At 44.6% G+C, this 15,477-nt stretch overlaps 1 protein-coding gene across 1 annotated transcript in view; it reads left to right on the forward strand.

Annotated features, from left to right (window-relative positions):
- b4galt1l (DP-Gal:betaGlcNAc beta 1,4- galactosyltransferase, polypeptide 1, like) overlaps positions 1 to 13,076 on the forward strand; it is a 27,549-nt gene extending 14,473 nt beyond the window's left edge. Inside the window, 4 exon segments of the mRNA XM_042493431.1 lie at positions 6,895 to 7,082; positions 9,380 to 9,502; positions 10,133 to 10,237; positions 12,243 to 13,076. Coding sequence (XP_042349365.1) covers positions 6,895 to 7,082; positions 9,380 to 9,502; positions 10,133 to 10,237; positions 12,243 to 12,372 — 546 coding nt within the window. The 3' untranslated portion in view covers positions 12,373 to 13,076.
- Positions 13,077 to 15,477: the final 2,401 nt, after the last annotated feature.

The following is a 15,477-nucleotide window of genomic DNA, read 5'->3' on the forward strand; positions in this document are numbered from 1 at the left end:
CTGTGAGTCTGAGTCTGTGAGTCTGAGTCTGAGAGTCTGAGAGTCTGTGAGTCTGAGTCTGTGAATCTGAGAGTCTGTGAGTCTGAGAGTCTGTGAGTCTGAGAGTCTGAGAGTCTGTGATTCTGAGTCTGAGTCTGAGTCTGTGAGTCTGAGTCTGTGAGTCTGAGAGTCTGTGAGTCTGAGAGTCTGTGAGTCTGAGAGTCTGTGATTCTGAGTCTGAGAGTCTGAGAGTCTGAGTCTGTGAGTCTGAGTCTGAGTCTGTGAATCTGAGAGTCTGTGAGTCTGAGAGTCTGAGAATCTGTGAGTCTGTGAGTCTGAGAGTCTGTGATTCTGAGTCTGAGAGTCTGAGTCTGTGAGTCTGAGTCTGAGTCTGAGTCTGAGTCTGTGAGTCCGAGTCTGAGAGTCTGTGAGTCTGAGAGTCTAAGTCTGTGAGTCTGTGAGTCTGAGAGTCTGTGAGTCTGTGAGTCTGAGTCTGAGTCTGAGAGTCTGAGAGTCTGTGAGTCTGAGAGTCTGAGTCTGTGAGTCTGTGAGTCTGTGAGTCTGAGTCTGTGAGTCTGAGAGTCTGTGAGTCTGTGAGACTGAGAGTCTGTGAGTCTGAGAGTCTGAGTCTGTGAGTCTGTGAGTCTGAGAGTCTGAGAGTCTGTGAGTCTGAGAGTCTGAGTCTGTGAGTCTGAGAGTCTGAGTCTGTGAGTCTGAGAGTCTGAGTCTGTGAGTCTGAGAGTCTGAGTCTGTGAGTCTGAGAGTCTGAGTCTGAGAGTCTGAGTGTCTGAGTCTGTGAGTCTGTGAGTCTGAGTCTGAGTCTGTGAGTCTGAAACGAAAGTGTAAACTCGGCTCGTTGTTAAAACTCTGAACATCGATGAATATTTGTGATCAGGCCTGATGCTGACTCAATGAAAGCATAAAATCAGTGTTTCATATTTTTTAAAGCTTGATTTTGAGTGTGTGACATTAAAGTGGGCCCTAAGGGTTAACTGTTAAAGTTCACTGACAAACAAAACTATGTTTTTTTGGCTTTTAACCCATTATTAGCATCAGCGGTTTTGCACTGCATGAACTGGCCTGGTAGCCTAACGTCATATGACACGTGCTTCATCAGCTGACCCATATTTTCTCTGAAATCCAAAATATTTCCACATTGCTGATTTATTCCGAATAAATAACAACGTCAAAGAGAATCCGTGAGTGAAGAACCGTCTCAGAGCCTCCACAGGGATGTGAAAACAACCTCAGAGAGGTTTTGTCTCTTTGAGTCTGAGTCTCGTCTGTCTGAGGCGTGGCAGATCTCTTGCACGCCGTGGCCGGTTCCCGTTGTCACGTCGCCCTGATGACGTGTTGTAACCTCTTTTAGGGTCAGACTGGAAACCAGTTCAGTCAGTGAGCTGAGAGGAGTTTACTGATTAACTCTGTGTTTCTTTATTGTGTGTTAGACGTGGACGCTGTGATCCGGTTTCACGCAGCGCTGACGCTACTACAACTACTGCTGCACGTGTTTCACATTAAAACCAAAAGAGGAAATGAATTCAGCCTGTTGAGCTGCTGGAGGACTTTCTTTGTCAAACATCTGTTAATGAACAACATCTGTGTGTTTAAGGGAAACACGGCTTTTTCGTCCCGTCTCTCTGTTTATTAATCTCTTATTACATATTCGTCAGCCAGCCTGCATCAGAGTCGACCTGCACGTCCCCGTCTGTTCTGCCTGTAAAACAAATGTTTGGTGACTCATCCTGCACGCGGGGGCGTTTGCTAAAGTTCAACCAATCCAACGAGCCTCTGAGCGATTAACGAGCACAGCCGTCACATAAAACCACAGTAACAGACAGACAAATGTGGAGAGAGGCAGGAAGAGACGTGTGTGCGGATGTGATTTATAAAACAGTGTGGCCGAGCTTTAATTCATTCAGCAGTGTTACATTACATTTATATCATACACGTTTTTTAGGCTATATCATGATACACGATACAAACATGGCAATATTTTGAAATCTGCCAAATAAGGTAATTCCTGCGCGACGCAGAGATGCAAAGCAACAGAATGAATGTTAAATACATTTAAGCTTTTTAATGGAAAATAATACGCGTGGGTCATGTTGTGGTCATGTTCCCAAACTCTGCTGTTAGCTCACAGCTCAGCAAGCCTTTAATTCTTCCAGCCTCCGTAACTCACATTATTCCCGTCGTCGGAGCAGTGAGACGACCGCAGTCAGCAGAAACACTCGTCAACAAAATAAAAGTCTCAGGGAGTTAAAGGGAGGAGCTGCTCTCAGTGTGCAGTGATAAAAACAGCTCAGACGGACACGCAGCCACACGTTTCCACTGAATGTAAATGAGCCGCACACCTCAACTCACCTGTCCTACCTGCCTGTGTGTGTGTGTGTGTGTGTGTGTGTGAGGAGGCTCCGTTTACACCTGTCAGACACAACGATCAGGTCTTTTAATCATCCATTAATGGTGTCAGTGACAATCAGGATGCCAAATATATATATATATATATATATAAAAAAATTATATATATAAATTATATATATTCAGCTCCTCACTGCGCTGCACAAACACAGTAAATACCCGACCAGGAGTCGTGGTGCAGAGTAGTTTCTTTTTTTTTTGTTAAACAATATTTTTATTGAAATTTTGAAAACAAGTATCAATATTTTTCATGTTATTCATGTAACATCTTGATTTCAGTCAGTGATCTATGCAGAAGGACAAAAACCCAAAAAAAACAACCGTGTCAGTGACATGATCATCCCGCGTGTCCTCCTGTTCATTATAAGGGACATTTCAAACTTTTTAAAACTTTTGTTGTCTTTAATGATACAAACATAAAATCAAAAATGAAAAATAAATCTATAAATATTAACAAAACACTATTAAAGCAGGCAGGAGACGTAACAGACAGAAATGAGGTGTAGCAGAAGTTGGATATGACAGTTGAGTGTGTGTTTCTCTGTGTGAACACTGAAGTCTTTCCCAAAACTCGGCAGGTCACGACAGGCTGTGAGACAACGTGCAGCCCCGCCGAGCACAGACTGGCTGACTGTGGTGTCTCTGAGTGTGAATCAGTGTGTGTGTGTGTGTGTGTGTGTGTGTGTGTGTTAGCAGCATGGAGCTCTGTGAGGTCTAACAGCAGATCAGACTGAGCGTGCTCAGATTAAACTCTGTTTAAAGTCTTCTTATCTGCTCTTTGTTTGTTTGTGACTCACACTTTGTTCTTCTCTCTCCTGTCTGTCCTCCTCCTCCTCCTCCTCCTCATCTTTTATGGTAGTTTCCTCCTCACTCCCTCCGCCTCCCTCGCTCACCCTGCCTCCCCCTCCCTCACCCCTCCCTCTGCACGTCAGGCGTTTCTGACCAATGGCTGTGGTCGCTGGAGACGTTGAGACCCGCCCCCTGCTTGGTCTCGGCCAATAGCGGTGGCTCTGGTAATACGGGCTTCTCTTTTTTTCTAGCTGCTTCTACTTTTCTTTGTTTCCTGCAGCAGAGAGCAGACGTCACTGACGTCAGTGTACATGTGGAAACATCTGCTCAACACGCTGCACGTCCTGTCTTCACTAACCTCCGCAGACTCGGCCGTCTGTCCGCAGTCACAGACAGAAAACTTCAGCACCCTCACACTACACTAGAAAACACACACATTACTGCAGTTTATATGCTCACATGATTACAGGTTATATACAGTACCAGGGCTGGTACAACATGCGTCTTTACTGATTCGGTACTGTCACGATACCCGGCTGCTGACTCCAAATATATGAGCAAATATCTGTGTACTCTTCTTTTACGTTAGACCAGTGATACCAAACATTTCCTAAATTCACAATGAAATAAAGTGACTGACGCTGAGAACTATTTTTATCCTTTCAGTGTCCATAAGGTGCATAAAACAGCATCAAAATAGAGCTTGTTGAAATCCTAGAAATTTCATTAAATTCCTAAAATCCGAGAAAGATCCTTAAATCCAGAAGTGTCCTAAAATCATGGAAACATCATAATATCAGAGAAATGTCCTAAAATCTGAGAAACGTCCTAAATTCCTAGCAACATGTTTGGGGCTGCTGACCGGCCCCTGGCCACATTTTTCAAAAGTGTCCCCTAAACGAAGCACACTGAGTGTCCCTCATGTAGACGATGGATAACAGTCCAATCAAAGTCGTCCAGAGACTGTTTGTCCTCATGAGACATGCTTCCAAAAACAGTGGACATCTCATGTTAGTCCGTCTCTGCAAAGAAAAGTGGTAAATAACCTAAAAACTGTGAATATTCCTCCGTCAGCTGGAGGCTCTGTGATATCTCAGGAACGCCTCCAGGGAACGCCTCCAGGGAACGCCTCCAGGGAACGCCTCCAAATTTGGCACAAACCTTCACCTGGACTCAACAATGAACTGATTAGATTTTGGTGGTCAAAAGTCAAAGGTCATCATGTGTCCTTCTCATTTTTGTGAAGACAATATCTCAAGAAGGCCTTGTGGGAAAAACGAGAGAAGAAGACCACGATGTGGCGTTGTGTTTGAGTGAAACGTGGAGGCGTCGGCTCTGTCTGCCCTGCAGGTGGTAAACAAACCTCACACCTGAGAGCTCGCTGTTGGGCGCCTGGAAACCAGCAGTGTGTTTGCTGCTGTCATAGTAACCGTAGGAGGAGGAGTTAATATCACCTTTTCATGTCAGAACATCAGGCTCTTTATATGAAGCAGCGACACCTGATCGGGTGTGTGAGCGACACCTGATCGGGTGTGTGAGCGACACCTGATCGGGTGTGTGTGGCCTCATTCTCTCAGCGTCTGCACAAAGACGTCAGATCAGATTAACCCTCTGCTCTCCTGTGAGGCCTTCAGGGACTGTAAGCTCAGAGTAAATCACTGGTTCTGAGCGACTCAGAGCGACCTGGAAAACAGACGAGTCACTTCATTGTGTGGACAGCTTTAACCCTTTGAGACCCAGGTCGACCTCATTTCTCCTGAGCTGCTTTCAGACACCTTTCACAAGTAACTTTTGAACCCCGAATAAATCGGATGAACTCTTTCAAAAAGATGTGGAAAAAGGTGATGGATGACTTATCAAGAAAAGTCTGAAAAAACGCACAAAATGAAGATGTAGAAAATTATTTTTAAAAAAGCTGGGGGAATATACCAGAACTATATTTCTAATGATCGTAATTATACATTGGAAATGATTTTACTTATAATTTTAAAGCAGTTTTTCTTTTCTGTTCTTTTCTATTTCCTGTTTTTTCTTTTTTGTAATTTTAATTGACTTTTTATGATTTTTTTGCGTATTTCCTCTAACTTGGCTCATTGCCTTTTTTCCCCATGATTTTGAAAGAAATCAGGCCAATTCTGCAGGTTTCAAAGGGTTAACACAGAGACGTGACTCCACCTGCTGCAGGTGTTTCACATGGACTCGTCCTCTCCTGGTGCAGGTCCTCGGCCTGTTTGAGGATGGCGCGCTGAACGAGAGATAAATGAGCCGATGAATCCACTGAGAATCCGTTTTTAGGATTCATGGATAGTTTAGGAACATAAAAGTGTTTCCACAGTCTGAGCAGACAGCAGCGTTTGTGATGAGAGCTGAAGTGAGTCTGAGTCCTGCTGAAGGCGGGACCAGTACAGCCAGTCTGAGGCTGTAACCCAGCGACGACAGTGAAAAGCAGTGACGTGAAAGGGTTAAATGAAGAGATAAATGAGGGGCATTCATCTCTGCTGTTTACAGTCACTAACCGTCTCGTCTCTGAGTTATCTGTTAGATTAAAATCCTCTCAGTCCGAAAGTTATTCTCTCTCTTTTTTAAATTATCGTCAGATCTCGTGTGCAGAACAAAACTCATATTCAGCGTTTGTCACTGCTGATAAATCAGCTGATTATTGTGTGATTGATCACTAAAATCTTTAAAACGCCACATGTAGTGAAAAACCAACTCTACACACTCTCAAAGTGACTTCTGTAATTTAGTCAAGTCAGTTTTATTCATAGAGCCGATTATCACAAACACAGTCTGTCTCAGAGGGCTTTACAGCAGGCACCCTCCCTCTGCCCTCAGACCCTCACATCACCGAGGAAAAACTCCCGAAAAACAACCCCTGTAACGGGGGGGCACAGTAATAATGGAAACAGACGCATGTCATAATAATAATTTACATTTGTAATTAATATTTTCCATCCTGTGGTTAAAAACCAGCAGAAATCTTGGTGCTGTTTCCTGTCTGCCGACCGTTTTTCTCTTTCTTTCCTTTTATTACTGTGAGATCTCGTGTGCGGAGCAAAATCAACAACTGCCAATCGCTCTGAGCGATGATCGGTGGTGATCCTTTTATCGTCAGCTACGTGCAGTGAAGAAAACTCGTTTAAGCGGTTTTTAAAAACTGAGCAGTAGATCCACATTGTGCCTTGTATGATATCTGGGTGTCATTTTGACTATTTTCCACCTGCTGATGTCATTTCCACTCGGTGATCGTCACAGTCGGTGTAATCACAGACGTATCTCAGACCGTCAGCAGCTACAAGAAAAACATTAAATTAACTTTGCATGTAGTGTGTCGGAAATAATTCATTTCCTGTGGTGTTTTTTTCATCTAAAAGCATAGTGGCATCATGACAAAAACCTGGCATTTAAAGGGTTAAGATCCTAGGAATTAACAGAGTTTTGATATTTATGATTGAGACGTGTTGGTTAAAAGATAAACTCAGTGAAAGTAGAAAATAATATTAATGTTTAATATTTTTTAAAGCTTGATTTTGAAAAAGCTCATTTTGTGCTCAGTGCGATTCGAGTGTTAAAGCCAGTGTGTGTATGTGAATATTTGGTCTGGAGATATATATACCGTATATATACTGTATATACTGTATATACTGTATATTATATGTATATTTCTGTGTTTTTAACCCCGCGTGTATCTGTGTGGATCAGGACGGAGACGAGACCTTTAACCGAGCCAAGCTGCTGAACGTGGGCTACACGGAGGCTCTGAAGGAGTACGACTACGAGTGCTTCGTCTTCAGCGACGTGGACCTGATCCCCATGGACGACCGCAACACCTACAAGTGCTTCAGCCAGCCGCGACACCTGTCCGTGTCCATGGACAAGTTCGGCTTCAGGTGAGACCGCGCCCGCGCTGTCAGGCGTCTTCGTGTTGGAGCATCAGAGGTTTTTTAATTAAAAGCTTCCAGTTTCTTTAACAAATGACGGCCGGGTTCTTCAGTTCAGCTGCTGCTCACAGGAAAGAGTGTGTGTGTGTGTGTGTGTGTGTGTGTGTGTGTGTGTGTAAGTTACAGGAAACTGCTGAGCTGTGGTTTTGCATGTTGTGACACCACAGAGGAAGAGATCAACTCTGGAAAGGTGCCATCTGCCAGGCTCCTCACTTCCTGTTTCCTGTAGACACACACACACACACCCTCTGGGTTATCTGACTTTAATTTGAAGTGCGTCCTCTCACTTCCTGTTGTTGTTAAGGCGACAGAGTGAGGACGGCGAGCTCTCCGTCCTCCTTCAATGTGCTGAGTTGTGCTGAAAGGTCAAAGGTCAGACGTGTTTTTAACGTGAACTCTGGTGCGATTGAGGTTTTTAAACTGACCGTGCACCGACGGTCCGCTCTGAGGGTTTCGGTGTCTGCAGCTGTCTGTTCAGCCGTTAGTCTGTGTTTCCTGTATTAGAGGCGGACCGGTTTTCATATTTGAAGTACCGGATCTAATTGGCCCGAGGTGATTTTAGGGAAGTGTGCGGACAGCACCCTCTGCCTCACGGTTCACGCTTTCTGTATCAGGTGAACTCGTTTAGCATACGGGAACACAAGACAACACAACAGTATGGATTTAAAGACATCAAAATAAAACACACAGAAAGGAGAATCCTCCGGATTTAAAACAGTATCACAGAAACGACGTCACAGAGCGAAACGCTACCGACCGCAGTCGGTGACGCCACCGACGGACATTTTAGAACTGCACCACGATAATCCCGTTGCCTCTCCGGAGCGTTCCTGCTCTCTTGTTTCCTAGTTTTCCAGGATCCCGGCTGCAGCCTCGGCCGTGCCTGACCGTGGTGACAGCCGTGCCGGTGCTGTGATCCTGCCTTTGGACGCCTCCGTATCAGCATGTGCTCGAGACTCTTATCAGCCTCAGCCTCGTCACAGAGTGCAATAATGATGAATCATGAATTCACACCTGCTGTTATTGTGATACCCCCCCCCCCCCCCTCCTCCTCCTCCCCTCTCCCCCCCTCCTCCTCCTCCTCCCCCTCTCCTCCTTTCTCTCCTCCTCTCTCCCTCTCTCTCCCCCTCTCTCTTTCTCTTTCCTTTTTGCCATGATGGTATTTCAGTTGTTATTTACATCTATCACTCATCTGTCCGTCCTGAAGAGGGATCCCTCATCATCCTCTGCTGCTCTTCCTGAGGTTTCCTCCCTCTCTCCCCCCTCTCTTACAGGGGTTGTTTTTCGGGAGTTTTTCCTCGGTGATGTGAGGGTCTGAGGGCAGAGGGAGGGTGCCTGCTGTAAAGTCCTCTGAGACAGACTGTGTTTGTGATAATGGGCTCTATGAATAAAACTGACTTGACTTGACATATGTGTGAGAGTGGAGGGGGACTTAAAATAACAGTCAAAATTACATCATTTCTCCTCCGAACTGCATCTGTCCTCAGTCAGGCAGGTTTCCATCACAGATGAGTGAAATATAATATATATATATATATATATATATATTATAACATATATATATAGTATAAAAACTCAATATTCAGTGAATGTGATAAAACCCAACATGGAGCTGACTGTGTTTCCTCTGAGTGATGTCATGTGACTTCTCCTCTGGTGATAACATCCCAGTAACCATGGCGATGGATGGTCAAAACATCAGCAGCTTTATTTCTATTGCAGCCACCAAACTAGCCGTCATTATTTCCAATCCAAGGCCACGTAGGCGTGTTATGGAGCCGTGATGGAAAGGCGAGCCCCTCATACGTGGGAGCGGACACGTATGAGGGATTTCTGGGAGATGTAGTCCACGATTTCACAGAGGAATTGTGGATTCAAAACTTTCTCAGAGTTATGTGATGCAATAACAGCTTTTGTAGCTCCTGCTGCATCATGAGGGAGCCAGTTCCTACTGACAAGCTCATAGACATAAGTGGGAGTTTTTTCAAAATTGATTTGTTTTCATTTGGCGTTTTCTTTACTCGCAGTTTATTTTGAGCAGTTTGAGGGTTAATGGAAACAGCCTATAGTGATATTTGCCCGTGTTTACAGAGAGACTGAGGACTTTCTGTCTCTCAGCTGTGCTAACAGTCTGCGTGTGAGCCTCGTTCCTCTCCTCAAATTTACTCCCAGTTTTCCTGTTGCAGTCAAAAGTGTGGTGATGTGTCCTCATGTCCTCTGCCTGTCTGTCTCCGTCTGTCCCGCAGGTTACCGTACAATCAGTATTTTGGAGGCGTGTCCTCTATGAGTAAAGAGCAGTACCTGAAGATCAACGGCTTCCCTAACAACTACTGGGGCTGGGGAGGCGAGGACGACGACATCTACAACAGGTGACAGTCAGGCACTGATCAGCGTGATGAACCCACAAAACACACGGTGTTATCGAAAAACATCACGACCAAAACCTGACACTTAAAGGGTTAAAAATTCTTAGAATTAACAATTAATCGAAATTTTGGATTAGGACTGATGTTGGTTAGAAAATAAACTCTATGAATGTAGGAAATCATGAATATATATTTGTTAGAGCTCGAGTTTTAAGAGTGAATTTAGTGAATCAGTCTTAATTTGTTTTAATTATTTTTTATGTATTTATTGTCGGTGTCCCTCAGCGATATTTTGTTCCAGTACTACACTGACTCATCACACAACCTCTAAAATGTCAGAGCCGTGTCTGTGTTCGTGGAGAGGGCGTACGTTTTGGCAGGACTGGGTTTCTGCCACCGGCTCGATTCAGCTTTCTTTCTCGTGTTTGACAGATTTCAGATTTTTCTGGGACACAGATTGAGGTCTACACAGTTCTGGTTTCTTCCTCAGTTTTTTGGCAGTTTGTCTGGCAGCTGTGGATCCGACACGCAGTTCGTGTTTGTGTTGATCTCCGGCTGCGGTCTGATCCTGTGTTGTTTCTGCTCTGACCTTTGACCCCGGGCTGTTTGTACTGAACCTCGCTCTGTTTGCAGGTTGTCCTCCAAAGGCATGTCCATCTCCAGACCGAGCGCCGAGACCGGGAAGTGCCGCATGATCCGGCACGAGAGGGACCACAAGAACGAGCCCAATCCTCAGAGGTACAAACACTCTGACCCACCGGATCCAGATCCAGATCCAGATCCAGACCCAGATCCACTAATCCAATAATAATAATTGACATGATTATATTGCACTTCTCTAAGTACTGAAACGCAGAAAACAAGTACGACATAAAGATTAAAAAATATTGAAGGCAGGGGCGGCACTGTTGCCTCACAGCAAGAGGGTCCCTGGTTCAAAACCCGGTTGGACAGGGGTTCGGTCCGTGGGCGGGGCCCTTCTGTGCGGAGTTTGCATGTTCTCCCGTGTCTGCGTGGGTTCTCTCCGGGTCTCCGGCTTCCTCCCACAGTCCAAAGACCTGCAGCTCAGGTGGATCGGTGTCTCTAAATCGTCCGTAGGTGTGAGTGTGAGTGTGTGTGGTCGTCTGTCTGTGCGTGTCGGCCCTGCGATAGTCTGGCGACCTGTCCAGGGTGACCCCGCCTCCCGCCCGATGACAGCTGGGATTGGCTCCATCCCCCGCGACCCTTACGAGGACAAGCGGTTACAGAAAATGACTGAAAGAATGAAATATTGAAGGCACCAGGTAGACATGGAAGTGATGACGTGTCAGATTTGGGGAGGTGGTGGGAGACAGGCGAGGGAGACAGGTGGTGGGAGGCGGGCGGTGGGAGGCGGGCGGTGGGAGGCGGGCGTCAGAGGCTGTTTTGTAAAAGTGGCTGTTCTGGGTTTTTTCTTCAAGACTGATAATGGTAAAATTGGCTTTAAATTTCATTCTGAGTGGGATTAAAAAGTCTTAAATCTAACGTCCCTTAACCCTTTGAAACCAGTGCAGATTTGCTCAGTTTTTTTCCAAAAATGTGTGAAAAAGTCAATGAATAACTTAAGAAATTGCCCCCTAAAAAAGTTACAGGGAAAATTACCTGAAAGAAGAAAAAAAGAAGTTAAGAAAAACAAACAAGAAAATGACCTGAATACAGTCCTGAAGATTATATTAAATTACATAGCAAGATTTGTTTTCTGTAACATAATTTTGAATGAAAGAGTATATATACATTTAGTTTTCTCAAAGTCTTACCCTATTTTTTTTTTTGTTGGTTTTGCTTTTGCAAATATTGGGTCATTTTTTTATCCCATCTTTTACTTGTTTCTTGCAGTTTGTGGGACTTTTTCCCATGTTTTTGGAAGAAATCAAGCCTTTTTTTTCAGGTTTCAAAGTCTTTAATGTGTGTGAAAGGCGTCTGAGCGCAGCACAAGAACAGTGACATCCATCCAGGTTTCAAAGGGTTAATCTGTAGGAGCCCTGAGGCTAAACTTCTCCGATAAAAAACTCTCCTCAACAACAAAATCGACACTTTTCTCTCCAGCCTTCAGCTCGACGGCAGCTGATAATCAAATAGTTTAGCACATATTTGCGTAGGAGGGAGGAGACAGGAAAATGCTGCAGAGTCAGTGTTCGTCACTGTGCTGACGGCGCCACCTGCTGCTCACATGATGCACACGTCTTTATTCAGACACCATCAGAGGGCTGCGCTGCTCTTAGTTGATTTCTATGTGGTTGCAAATCTTGTTTGTTTTAATTGAACTATTAATGAACTTTTCTATTTTATTGTTTTTCTCTTTCTTTTTTCTAACACTTGTTCGATTTTATTTGTCCGTTTTATTTATTTATAAATGGTTGTAAATCTTGTTTCTTTTTTTTTTTTTTTTACAGTTGGGAGGCTTCTTTGCTTTTATTTGTTGTTTAAAACTGTTAAACATATTCAGACAGTTTTCTGCAACTTCTTTTATTAAGTCAAGTGAAAATATAAATAAAAATGAATAATTAAAAACAGCTCCCTGAGGTTTTTCAAAGTAAAAGTTCCTCCAATGCTGACACTTTGTTTGCTCTTTATAACCAACTAATGTGACTGGTGATCATTCAAATATAACACTGATACAAACAATCAGCAAAATGCTAAATATGGGCTCCAGTAATCAGCCGGGCCGATAATCCGTGCACCTGTGAAACATGAACTCACCTGTTCCCTGTGTTTTGTCTGTCAGGTTCAACCGGATCGCTCACACCAGAGAGACGATGCACAGAGACGGGGTCAACTCTCTGTCCTACAGAGTGGTGAAGACGGAGAAGTTTGCGCTGTACACGAAGATCACGGTGGATGTGGGGAAGCCTTGACGACGAGCCGCAGAGGTCAGCTGACAGGAAGAGGAGAGCGGGACTGCTGCAGTAAAACCAAACGGTGCCTTCGGGTTCCAGGCGTGCTGGACTCCACATCAGCTGTTTCTTTGATTTTCCTCTTTTTGCACAGACTCAAACTTTGTGTCGTCGTGTTTTGTTTTTTTTTTCTCTGCCGGGCCGCCGAGACTCGTCTCTGATTGGTCCGTCAGACGCTGCTGCGACACATCCTGAACGAGCCTTTTATTTTGAAAATCAATCAGGGCTGCTGGGTCACATGGTGCGGGCCGTAATGGTGGAGGTGGAGGATTGTGGGTAGTAAACGGGGTGCGTTTAGGTCTGTCCTGATCCGGGTTCTTACCGGCTTTAACCGGCCTCACGGTCTTCTTCAGCGAGGGGGGGCGGGCTCAGGTCTGACGCTGTTACCGTGACAACAGATCCAACTCTGCTGATGAAGACTGAGAGACGAGGACAGCAAGCGGCCGGAGAGTCGAGATTATTATGGTCTGCTTTAGTTTTTTATCCCCGTAAGAAACCAAAATAATCCAAATAATCTGAAACTCAAGGGCCACTTACTGATTTTACTTGAGCTTTAACCCTTCAGTGACCAGATCTAAGCACACAATGATGTGTGTGTGTGTGTGTGTGTGTGTGTGTGTGTGTGTGTGTTAGTCTTTGATAATCAGGTGATTAATTGCTGTTTCTTTTTGATACAATCGGTGGATTCTGTGATTAATTTAAAGGTTTCCTCTGCAGGAATCGTCAATTACTGTTTGTGAAACCGAAGGCCGGCTCCAGATTTACGCTCGTTTGCTGTATTTGTCCTTTATCGGTGGTGTGTACATGATTTTTGTAGCCTCCTCTTAGATGTGTGCTTCTTACAGCCCGACACCAGGAGCCAGACTCTTAAAACTGTAGATTCATGACTAAAACACTCGTTTCCTGCAGTTTAGTGGAGCTGCAGCTACAGCTCCGTCATTAATGTGTCTCCTGTCTTTGTCCCACTATTCGATCAGCGGGGGAGAGTCCATTTATTGATGAGGTCTGTCCGCTCCTCCACAGCAGCTGGACGTCTGCCTCCTTTCAGCTATAAAGCGATATTATTGATCCGGTCTCTGATATCGACCCAATCACAGTCACAGCTGTTTATCTACAATAACTTCGGGGTAAAAAAATGTCACGTAAATATAATCACACGACGCTGAGCAAACTCTGCCTTCATTGATTAGTTTGAAAAAAATCAGCATCAGTTTATGCCTAATTCAGAATATTTTCAGCTCTTTAGCTCGCTGTCAGACAGCCCTTACAGACGGGGATCTGAAGCCATTCTGTCTATTTTAATTTGTCATTTTACTCCACTGAACGGCAGAGCTGCTGCTCTGCTGCTCTGCTGCTGCCTCTATCAGCTGCTGCTCTGCTGCTGCCTCCATCAGCTGCTGCTCTGCTGCTGCCTCTATCAGCTGCTGCTCTGCTGCTCTGCTGCTCTGCTGCTGCCTCTATCAGCTGCTGCTCTGCTGCTCTGCTGCTCTGCTGCTGCCTCTATCAGCTGCTGCTCTGCTGCTGCCTCTATCAGCTGCTGCTCTGCTGCTCTGCTGCTACCTCTATCAGCTGCTGCTCTGCTGCTGCCTCTATCAGCTGCTGCTCTGCTGCTCTGCTGCTCTGCTGCTGCCTCTATCAGCTGCTGCTCTGCTGCTGCCTCTATCAGCTGCTGCTCTGCTGCTGCCTCTATCAGCTGCTGCTCTGCTGCTCTGCTGCTGCCTCCATCAGCTGCTGCCTCCATCAGCTGCTGCTCTGCTGCTCTGCTGCTGCCTCCATCAGCTGCTGCCTCCATCAGCTGCTGCTCTGCTGCTGCCTCCATCAGCTGCTGAAGACAATATTCAAATATAGTCGACATTTACACTCAGATTAATGTTTTAGGTGGTAAAAATATGTTTTGCTGCTTCCACAGCAGGACATCACTTAGCTTCTGTATTGTGGGACTGTTCTTTATTTATGAGGGGGAATAACTCCATTTTTCCTTCTTTTTCCCTTTTTTTAAATTGTTCTTTTTCTTTTGTTAGTGAGTGCAAATGGGCAAAAAAAATCACAAAGTCAGGGTATTGATAGACAGCGTATACATGGGGGTAGATGGAAACAGAAATTTAGGCACAACAGGACAAACAAACTTAATCTTAACTTGAACGTTATAAATGTGTCTTTTATTGACATTTTTACTGAGCATTGGGTAAACTGCTAAAATAGGCGAAAACACAATCAGTGAGCCAAACAGCCTAAAAACAGTTTTTTACGTCATTATGAGATCACCTGCAGCTCTCAGATCAAACTGTTCGCGGCTCTGAACAACGTGAGAGCTGCTCACAATCTTCTGTTAGAAATACCAGTTTGTGTTCGGGGAAAAGGCGTATGAATGTTTTTTGTGTGTATACATGGTTTATGCATCTGATCCCAAGATGTTACTTTTATATAAAGTCTTGATCTCACCTGCGCGCTGAGCCCGTAAACGTCCTGAACTCAGAAAATAAGAATACAATCACCAGTCAGACGTCCGAGTCTGCAGATAAACACATCCGAGTTTTTTAAGAACATTCCTGCAGCGCACATCTTTAAAAACTGCATCTTCAGCTTTCAGCCAAAACAATCAATTCATTTGATCGATTGTATCTCCAAGTGTCCTTATCAGAGCTGTGGGTCCAAAGACTGGACAGGAGCTCACCTGACAGACCTGCAGGTGTGCATCATTGATTACAGTGAAGATTTAATCTGTGTGTGTGTGTGTGTGTGCGAGCAGTTGTGTTTGTTTATCTTCAGACCAAAAATCGTCGTTAATTTGTTAATAAGTGAATGAATCGCCTTTAATGTGCCTTAAAATGAATCCAGTGGAACTGGGAGGACTGGTTTATCTGGTGGAGGGAGACAGTCCGTGTAAATGTACGAGGACGAAAATGTGATGATGAAAAATAAAAGTTAAGAACTGAACTAAAGTCAGAGTCATTTCTTCTCCAACAGCCATTCGAAATCTTCACCTAAAATTTGAAAACTAATCAGTAAACTGCATAAATGTCGTTCAGTAAAACTACAAAATATCACTACGCTGTAAAAGGCTTT

The sequence above is a fragment of the Plectropomus leopardus genome, chromosome 9 (genome assembly GCF_008729295.1).
Source record: "Plectropomus leopardus isolate mb chromosome 9, YSFRI_Pleo_2.0, whole genome shotgun sequence".
In the NCBI taxonomy this organism is placed as follows: domain Eukaryota; kingdom Metazoa; phylum Chordata; class Actinopteri; order Perciformes; family Serranidae; genus Plectropomus; species Plectropomus leopardus.